The 9,984-nt window shown below is 53.2% G+C and overlaps 2 protein-coding genes across 3 annotated transcripts in view; one reads left to right on the forward strand and one right to left on the reverse strand.

The window, feature by feature from the left end:
- Positions 1-6,028, forward strand: part of NMRK2 (nicotinamide riboside kinase 2) — a 7,941-nt gene extending 1,913 nt beyond the window's left edge. Inside the window, exons 2-7 of one of the 2 annotated variants that reach the window (XM_018083541.2) lie at positions 417-507; positions 1,786-1,834; positions 2,090-2,261; positions 4,096-4,167; positions 4,917-5,023; positions 5,468-5,553. In XM_018083541.2, the coding sequence (XP_017939030.1) occupies positions 417-507; positions 1,786-1,834; positions 2,090-2,261; positions 4,096-4,167; positions 4,917-5,023; positions 5,468-5,553 (577 nt within the window). Of the gene's footprint in view, positions 1-416; positions 508-1,785; positions 1,835-2,089; positions 2,262-4,095; positions 4,168-4,916; positions 5,024-5,467; positions 5,554-5,645 lie in introns of those variants that run through there. The other variant, XM_018083540.3, reaches the window with a different exon arrangement.
- A 3,596-nt stretch (positions 6,029-9,624) lies between these two features.
- The window catches only part of DAPK3 (death associated protein kinase 3), a 5,073-nt gene continuing 4,713 nt past the window's right edge, over positions 9,625-9,984 (reverse strand). The window contains exon 9 of the mRNA XM_029963858.1: positions 9,625-9,664. Coding sequence (XP_029819718.1) covers positions 9,625-9,664 — 40 coding nt within the window. The remainder of the gene's footprint in view (positions 9,665-9,984) is intronic.

Consider the following 9,984-nt stretch of genomic DNA (forward strand, 5'->3'; position numbering starts at 1 on the left):
GCGACCCTCAGGGTCTCCCCCCCCAGGGGCAGGAGGTCGAGTCCTCTCATGGGCTCGGGTCTGTCAGAGTCTCCTCTCATGGGCCGGGGTTCCGGTCCCCCGGGGTAGGTCAGAACCTGTGTCCCCTCCCTGACCAAGGTCCCTCAGGGTCTCGCCCCATGGGCAGGGGTTTGGGTCCCTCAGGGCAGGGCAGAGCCGAGTCCCCTCAGAGGCTTTGGTCCCTCATGGACCCCGGCCCAGGTCCTTCAGGGCTCTGCTCCTTCAGGCCTGGAGGTCCCCCCACAGCCCGGGTGTCCCAGTGTGTCTCTCAGGCCTGGAGGTCCCCCCACAGCCCGGGTGTCCCAGTGTGTCTCTCAGACCCGGCTCTAACCCAGTTCTAACGTGGTTCTCCCACCTCTGTGTCACCCCCCGTGCAGTGTCACCAATGGTGGCAAAACCACCCTGACCAACAGGCTCGTCAAGGCTCTCCCCAACTGCTGTGTGGTCCACCAGGACGATTTCTTCAAGGTAAGCCGAGCCCCCTCTTCCTCACAGCGTTATTTGCTGCTTGTCTGCGCAGGGATAGCTGTGCTGGGTCCCCTGGCAGTGTCGGGTGCTCCTGCATGCTCACCCAGTCAGTTTGGACAGCTTAGGAGCCACACACTTCCCGATTTTAGGTGGTGGGGTTTTTTAAAAAAATATATATTTAATTTTTAAATGACTGGACAGGTGGGGTGTTCCTGACCTTTAAAAATGCCACGTGAACTTGGCATGACCCAGCTCAGAGAGGTCACAGCAAAACCTTTTAGTGTTAACTACAGATATAACCTACAGATATAACTGCTCATTTCAGTCAGAGGTTCCTTACTGTGCTCTGCACAAATAATTTTCTCCATTTTGGGTTTTCCCTCCTTATTTTACTCGAGTAAGAACGTGGCTCCTAAATGATACTTTGGGGTTTAAGCACCTCTGTGCTGGTTTAAATACAGAAAGGGGGTTTTATTGGGGAGCTCTGACAGCTCTGCATCAGAACCCAACTAAAATGTTGCAGAGGTGAAAGCAGAAGACCTTTGCTTGCTGCCTCCTGCTTGGAGGTGCAGAACCATGTCACTAAAGCACTGCACCATTCCTTGGGAATGACAATATCCCACGTGGAAGTCCAAGAGACGCAGGAATGTCCTTGGAGCAGTTCTGTGTCACCCCCTAAAATATGAGGTGCTCCAGCACCGTGTGCTGGGTCTGCCCCGCCCTCACAGGGGCAGGTGCCAAGCAGAGCGAGATATTCCTTTGGAAAAGCTTTGCCAGGAGCCTCCTGCACAGATTTGGTCACACAGGAGCCCTTGGAGGAGGAATTGTGTTTATTATCCCACAAAGGTCTGTAACTTCTCCCTCCTGTGAACACCAGCACGAGCAAAGCTGTAACTGTGTGACCAAAGCCCTGCTGTGCCCACCTGCTTTTTTATTAGAGTTAAAACACCTATCCTTGTAAAACGCGACTTTTAGCACTTACTTAACACTATATTTGCATTTCAAACCCTTAAATATCGATCTCTATGTTTTTTTACTAACGCCCTATCAAGGGATTTAAGCTCAAAGCCTTTTAGCCAAAGCCGGTTTGCCCGAGCCAGGCCAAACTTTTCCGAGCTCTTGGGGTTGGTGAGAGAGAGAGAGAGAGAGAGAGAGAGAGAGAGAGAGACACGGGAATGGAAATGTTCACGTTGCCCGGAGGGGGTCTGTGCTGATCGGCTCGCAGGGAACTGATCACGCTGAGGTTGCAGCAATGTTTTATTGCTCACTATATTTCAGCCACAAGATCAAATAGAAGTCGGGGAAGACGGCTTTAAACAATGGGATGGTAAGAGCAGTGTTCGCTATAGGATGCAGTAATGTATATTTTTTTCCTAAGTATTCCTTTTCTTTTTTTTTTTTTTTTTTTAAATTATTTTAAAAAAAAGCCTTAACGGTAAAATTTCTGTTAATTCCTACAAGTTCATCCTGTTTTGTTTATTTTTTTTTACTGTTGTTGTTTTGACTCTTTCCCCCTGCGGTTTCGTGGTGTTTTGATCGTGTCCCCTTTTTCCCCACCCCACCCCCCTTTCTCCCGATCCAGTGTTGGATTCCCTGGATATGGAGGCAATGGTGAGCACGGTGCGGGCCTGGATTGAGAACCCAGTGAAGTTTGCCCGTTCCCACGGGGTGAATGTCACACCTGGCTCTAAAGAGCCAGCTTCCCAAGATATCCATATATTGGTCATTGAAGGCTTCCTGCTTTATAATTACAAGTAAGGTTTGGGGAACTCTCCGTGGTTTGCCAGGGAAGGTCCCTCGTGCCACAGCTAAAAACTCCTTTTTTTTTTTTTTATTTTTTACTAATCCCCTGCCTTGTTCTGAATTCTCACCCCGAAGAGTTTTTGCTGGAAAAATGTAAAAAAATTAATCCCTAAACGCTGAAAAAAAAAAGTGAAGGGGATAATGTGAGTTTTTCTAAAACTCCAGGGGGGGTTTAGACCAGGATTTGAGCTGGAATCCCCCTCACCCCCACCCGAAAGCTCATGGATGAGAACAAGGAGATGAACAATTCACTGCTTGGGACCTCTCCTGGAATTCAGGAACAGTTCTCTCACTTGTTCAACACTGACTAAACTGAGCTTAATAATTAGGTAACTGAGCTTAATAATTAGGTAACTTCAAGGCCAGGTTGGACAGGACTTGGAGCAACCTGGGACAGTGGGAGATGGGATGAGATGGGTTTAAAATCCCTTCCAGCCCAACCCACTCCAGGATTCCGAGTGAACATCGGAGCGAAGGATCACCCTATTTTTTGCCTTTTTTATACAGGGCAGGGAAATTCTTGGCAGGAAGAAGGGGAGGCAGAACTGGCAGGGGAGAGAGAGGGAGAAAAATTCCAATAGCTAAATATATAAACTTCAGCCAATCACCCCCAGCAGACGTGGGGAGCGAAACGTTCTTGGCTCCAAAGTGGAGTTTTGTTGACAAAATCCTTTCAGGAGAAGGAGCTGTTTGTGACACTTGGCAAAGCTGGAGCTGTTACAGGCTGTACCAGACAAGACAGCACCATCCCAGCTTCCCAAACTGGGGGGGACATGGAGGCAGCCCTGGGATTAATCCTGTCAGGAATGGCCAAGTGGAGATGGGGCTGGCAAAGCGCCTCCTGCTCCTGGCCTCTCCCCAGGGAGCAACTCTGGTGTCTCCTGAAGGACATAAACACCCCTGAAATGCTCAGCCCTGTTCCCACAGCCTTTCCTTTGCCCAGAGGGAATGTTCCACCACCAAAACTGGAGCTTCATGGAATCACTGAGTTGGAAAAGCCCTCCCAGCCCCTCGAGTCCAACCTGTGCCCCTCCCTGTCCCCCAGCCCAGAGCACTGAGGGCCACGTTCAGTCCTTCCTCGGACACCTCCAGGGGTGGGGACTCCAAACCCCCCTGGGCAGCCCCTTCCAATGCCTGAGCACCCTTTTCCATGAGGAAATTCCCTCTAATGTCCAACCTGACCCTCCCCTGGCACAGCTCGAGGCTGTTTCCCCTTGTTCCTCCTTCCCCTGGGTTGGAAGGGACATTAAAGCTCATCCAGTTCCAAGTCCCTGCCCTAGGCAGGGACACCTTCCACTAGCCCAGGTTGCTCCAAGCCCTGACCAACCTGGCCTTGGACACTTCCATGAGTGTGAACATGAGCCAAGGAGTTGCCTTGTCCCAAATTTTGCTGCATATTCTCACAGCCCCAGGGTTTGATTCGATTTGGTTGGTGAATCACAGCTTTGGGTTCCTGCACGCTGAGTTTGGAAGGATCTAGAACGAGCCAGGGTTCCCAGCCTGGTGTCTGATCCCCCCCAGGATCCTGTGTGATCCTCCTCAGGATTAGTGGCAGGTATTTGGGTGGGAAAAGCCCCTCCCTTGCCACTCTGATCTTCAGAAAACACCTTCTCCACGGTTTATACCAACCAACAAACCCACTGCCTGTGAGGAAAGAACTCACACCTGGGTTGCCTTCAACAGACACAAACCCCAGAGAGGCAGAGAGATTTTTGGGGTGCTTTAACACTTTTCTCTGTCATTAAAAATTAGATAATCCACATTTTTCTCTCTCCCCTCCCTCAGACCACTGATAGACCTGTTTGACATCCGTTACTACCTGGCGGTGCCGTACGACGAGTGCAAGAGGAGGAGAAGGTGAGAAGGTTCTTTGGTGTCAACCTAATCCTTCTTTCTGCTAAAGGAAAGATCCCTTTACCTTGCTATTAATCATGGAATCATGGGATGGTTTGGTTGGAAGGGACCTTAGAGATTGTTTGATTCCACTCCCTGCCCCGGGCAGGGACACCTTCCGCTAGCCCAGGTTGCTCCAAGCCCTGTCCAACCTTTTATGGACAGGGACACTTTTATGGCCTTGGACACTTCCAGGGATTTGGAGCCCACAATGGATGGGATGTATTGGTGTTTAGAGTGGGAAATTTGAATAAAAGTGGAGAAAGAGACTTCCAGGTGCTAAACTCAGAGTCACCGAATCGCTGAGGTCGAGTCCAACCATCACCGTGTCCGTCGCTCCCCCGTGTCCCCAGGGGCCACCTCCGCATGGTTTTGGACACCCCCAGGGATGGTGCCTCCACCACTGCCCTGGGCAGCCTGCTCCAACACTCCACAACCCTTTCCATGAAATTTTTGTCCCTAATCTCCACTTTAACCCCCCTCTGGTGCAACGTGAGGCTGTTCCTTCTCGTCCTGTCCCCTGGGAGCAGAGCCCGACTCCCCCCCGGCTCCCCCCTCCTGTCAGGGATTTGTGGAGAGCCAGAAGGTCCCCCCTGAGCCTCCTTTGCTCCAATCCACGAGGAACTGGCCCGTGACAATCAGCTTTTCCATGACCCCCACGGGGCAGCTGTTGGATCACCGTTGACATTCCTTTTCCGTGCTGTCATTCCCAGCACACGGAACTACACCGTTCCCGACCCCCCCGGCCTCTTCGACGGACACGTCTGGCCCATGTACTTGAAACACAGGAAGGAGATGGAGGACTGTGGTGTGGATGTTGGTAAGTCCTCCCCAAACACAAAGCCTTCGGCCTTGGAGCTGGGAATTTAAGGAATTGGGTGATTCAATCCAAGAAAACCTCGGCTGCAGTGATGCAAAGTCCTATTTTTACTCCCGAGTTGGAATCCTGGCCCCGTTTGTCTGGATAAATACAGGCAGTTTTATAGCTGGGAACTCATTCCCTTTGCTTCATGCTCTGAGGACTTATAAGGGATTAAAAGAAAAAAATAAATAAAAAGCAGGAATTCTTTATAATGGAATAAGGATTTCGCAGGACGTTCTGGTTTTGGGATGGTTGGTTTTTTCCAATAGAGAAACAACTTGTCATTGGGGCCTCTAAAATCTGAAATATTTTAAAGCTAATATTTAAAATTAATCTCCCAAAATCTTTTCCTGATGGAAAAGACTCCAGCCTGACTCCAGCTTTTTTTTTTTCCTTTCCCAGTTTATTTAGATGGCCTGAAGTCGAGGGAAGAACTGTACAACCAAGTCTTTGAAGATATTCACAACAAGCTTTTAAATTGCTCATAGGTAAATAAAATATCTCCTGGGAGGGCTGGAACAGGGGGGGGATCGTGCTGGGAACACCTTGGATACTCATCCTTTCCCTTCTTGCTTTCCAGGGTCTGGGAAGACCTGGAAGACCCATGTACAGCCTGATGTAAATAATACTTGGAAGTGGGAAGGAGGGTTTATTTGTGGAAACTCTTCTCCTGCTGCCCTTTGGCAAGTCCCTTCTGTATATAATTGAAAACTGAGGATAACTTATTCCCAACCCCATGGACAGGATGGCCTTGGTGGGTTTTTTGGTTTTGTGTTTTTGTTTGTTTTTTTTTTTAATTATTTTATATTCCAAAGAGAAGTTGGAAAAGCATTTTTATAGCAGACCAAGTAGAGCTGCGCTGGGAAAACAACAGATCTCCTGCTCCTGCAGACAAAAAGGCTTCAGGCAACAGCTTGTTTGTAATATCATCTCTCAAATTCAGTAAAAATCCACTTAAATCTCCTTCTCAGGTCCTGATTTAATTCATCTGGGCACGAAACTCCCCCAAAACACGACACCCACCCCCCTTTTTCTGTTGTGTGTTTGAAATCCCAGCCCTGGGTGGCCTCAGAGCTCCTTCCTCGTGTGGCTGGTTGGGTTTGGGGGCTCCCAATGGGCCCCCAGAGAGGTGGGAATGGCCCTGGTTGGGTTTGGGGGCTCCCAACAGGCCCCCAGCGAGGTGGGAATGGCCTTGGGAATTCAAGGTGAGCTGGTGGGATTTCTCAGGGGATGAGAACTTGGAACTGTGCTCCCTTAGGAAGCATTTCAGGAGTTCACACTAAACCACCACCTGAATTTCAGTTTGAAAGGAGCAGCACTGAGACCCCCTCGGGGTTTGTTTGCTGATTGATCCATCCTTAACTCCCTGTGGATGCAAATTCCAGCCTGGGATCCCTCCTCTGGACACCTGGTGGGTGCTGGAGACCTCTTGGGTCCCACAGGAGGGGAGGGGGATGTGTTTAACCCATGGACACACATGGCCAGGGCCTGGGTGAGCCCATTCCAGGTGGGATCACTCCTGAGCCTTAGGGGACAACTCCAGGGCAGCCCTGCGGTGTCCTCGGCTCACTCTGACAGTCCACACCACTGTAATTAGCTGAGCAGGTTAATTAACACCGGGGCGAGATGGAGCACCCCAAAATGTGCTGATTCTCTGGGAATACAGTGGCTGAAACCAGCAGTGCCATGGGAATGATGTCCCTGAGCACGTGCAGGGCCGTGTCAGTACAGAACCTCCCGTGGGATGAGCTCCACAGCCCCTGGAATAACTTGGCTGATGGGTCCCTTCCCAAGATTTTGGGGCCTGAGTCAGAAACAGTGCTCTGGAAAAGCAGCTGCCACAGAGTAGTGAGGAATCACCCAAAACCCCCACCCTGTTCCAGGGGGTGTTTTCAGCAGCCACAGGGGAGCCACATCCACCACCTCATCCTTGCCTTACTCCCGATTATTTTCTGGAGCGGGGATGCCGCGCTCCGAGGGAGATGTGGATCCCTCTGGAATCCCCCTGGATTCCCCAGGCTATTCCCAGCCCTGAGCGTGCCTGGGGAGACCCACAGCACTCTGATTACACCATTCCAGGGCTGAGGGACACCCCGGCCAAGGACACCCTGCTGTGCCCTGTCACCCACACCGCGACCTGTCACCCACGTTCCTGCATCCGTCGGGCATCGGCACACGGAGCATTTCCCACGGATTAGCTGCAGCTCAGCTCCCTGGCAGGAGAAGAGATCCCAGGGGGATGCAGCTGGGAGTTTCTGGGGGGGTTTCCTGCGTGTTCACGGGTTGGTTGAAGCCGTTGCGGGACTGTTTGGATTTCGGGAAGACTTATAAGGGAAAAAAAAAGCCTCGCTCCCGCCTCCCACCAGGCTCTGGGAAGAGGGAATTAAAGCCTAAAAAAGGCATTTTGGTATTGTCTGATCACAGAGAATGAAACATCCCAGGGTGGTGTCAGCTCTGGCTGCAAGGAGGGGAATGGAGGCGGAACATCCTGGGATGTCACAGCACCGGAATCTCAGGGGAGCAGCACATCCCCTCAGCTCCGAGCACGACACCACTTCCTAAGGGGTTTAATATTTGCAGAATCACCAAATCATGGAATTGTTGAGCCTGAGAAGCCCTCTAAGACCATCAAATCCAAGAGTTCCCCCAGCACTGCCAAGGCCACCACTAATCCACGTCCCCAAGGGCCACATCCACAGGGCTTTTAAATCCCTGCAGGGATGGGGACTCCAGCACTGCCCTGGGCATGCTTTTCCAGTGCCTGATCACCCCTTCCATGAAGAAATTTTCCCTGATATCCAACCTAAACCTCCCCTGGCACAGCTTGAGGCTGCTTCCTCTCATCCTACCCCTTGTTCCCTGGGAGCAGAGCCCAGCAGGGCTCCCCCCTCCTGTCAGGGAATTGCAGAGCCAGAAGGTCCCCCCTGAGCCTCCTTTTCTCCAGGCTGAGCCCCCCCAGCTCCCTCAGCCCCCTCCCATCCCATTGGAACTCCCAGCTTCCTGGCAGTATTTCACCTCCTGGACACTTTCTCCCCAGCAAATCCCTCTTTTCCCCCTTTTTTGCAGCTGTGGCAGCACCAGAACACCCCAAATCCTGCTTTTTAAAAATTATTTTGGTTTTTTTTTGTGCATCCCCCTGGCTAAGACCCCCCCCTGCTGCTCCCTCTCCAGGGCAGGGCACCTCCCGGCCGGGCTGAATGACCGGTGACTTCCAAGAGTTTTTTGGGAGGGTGAAACCAAACCCCTCGGCACGAGGAGAATCCAGGAAGCCTTTGCACTATGTGAACTTTGCAGGGTCGGGAACAGGCGGTGCTACAGGATTTCCATACATCCTCTCAGCCTGGTGAGGGAGCAGCAGATCAAATGGCCGCGGCTCCAGCTGAATCCACACCCCAAAGTCTCCCCCGGAGCCCTGGGAAGCAGCATCCAGAGGGAAGCTGGTGATTCCAAGCCCCCAGCCAGGCTCTGGTGTTGCCCAGCACGGTCAGATCCCTGCTCCAGCCCAGGGGATGTGTGCCCAGGGACGTGGCACAGCCCTGGGACACCGGGACGGCCCCGGTCACGCCGTCAGCCCTGGGAGCCGAGTGCCTTGGCATGGAAAACCAGGGAGGATCAAATTCCCAGCGGGTCCACGTGGCCCACGGGTTGGGATGAAACCTACACCCGTGGGGACGTCAGCAAGGGACAGGGACACGGGACACGGCCCCTCCAGACCCCCAGGGAGTGACAAATAAATCCTAAATGGAGCAAAGCCCCTGGGCCCGGAGCTGAGCCGGGGGTGAAGCCACCACAGCCCCCCCCCAGCCCAGCGTGGCCAGCCAGGGGGACGCCTGCCAGCCATCCCCGGGATTTGCTGGTGATTCCCCCCGATCAAATTCAGCTGCATCTTGGCTCCGGGGCCACGGGCAGCTGGAAACCCCTGGTGATTCCAGAGGAAAAGTCCCTCCCAGAGGAAAAGCCCCTCCCAGAGGAAAAGCCCCTCCCAGGCTCTGGCACCTGCCCTGCAGAAGGCTTGTGAACCTTGTCCCCTCTGTCCCAGGAGGGGAGGGGTCTGGCCCGTGCTGGGCCCCCAGTCCAGCCACTGGCTGCTCTTCCCACTTGCCAGTGATGGCACAACCCTCATCAGCCCTCCCCAGGTGATAATTCCCTACCCACTCCACCCCCATGCCAAATGGGATCTGGCTGGTCCCCTAGGAAAAGAAGATCCTTTAGGAAAAGTGTTGGGACACCACAGAAACCCTGGGACCCTCCCCATACCCAGGGGCCTTCCTCGAGCCCCAAATCCCACAGACCTTCTCCAGTTCCACAAAACATCCCTCAACCTTCCCTGACCACCCCAGACCTGCACTGGGGTCCAGGCAAGAGGGGACCCATCCCTGGAGCCCCCTCCATGCCCACAGTGAGCTCACCTGCCACTGCTGGGGCTGATAAGGCAAAAAAACCACCTTTTGCCTCCCAGATTTCGGAATCCCTCTGGGATGGGAGCACAGCAGAGGGGCTGTCACCCCACAGAACGTCCCTGCCCCTCTCCCATGGCAGGAGCCAAGGCAGCCACCCCGTTACACAGACACCTTTATTCTGGTCAGAGTGAAGGCTGGGCTGGGGGGCAGAGGGGGCAGCACCCCGGGGGGCACAGGGGTCACCCAGGGGTCACTCGGGGGTCACCCAGGGGGCCACGTGGGGATCAGTCCTTGGTCCCGGCCTGTGTGTGGGCAGAGGGGGGGTCTGCCCACCAAACCTCCCTCAGGGACCTACGTGGGACAAGGAGTGTCCCCAAGTGTGGAGGGAGCGATGAGAAGTGTCCCCAAGCATGGTGGGAGTGTTGAGGAGTGTCCCTAAGCAGTGTGGGAGTGATGAGAAGTGTCCCCAAGCACAGTGGGAGCAAAGAGAAATGTCCCTAAGTGTGGTGGGAGTGACGA

The sequence above is a fragment of the Manacus vitellinus genome, unplaced genomic scaffold (genome assembly GCF_001715985.3).
Source record: "Manacus vitellinus isolate BGI_N305 unplaced genomic scaffold, ASM171598v3 scaffold_64_pilon, whole genome shotgun sequence".
In the NCBI taxonomy this organism is placed as follows: domain Eukaryota; kingdom Metazoa; phylum Chordata; class Aves; order Passeriformes; family Pipridae; genus Manacus; species Manacus vitellinus.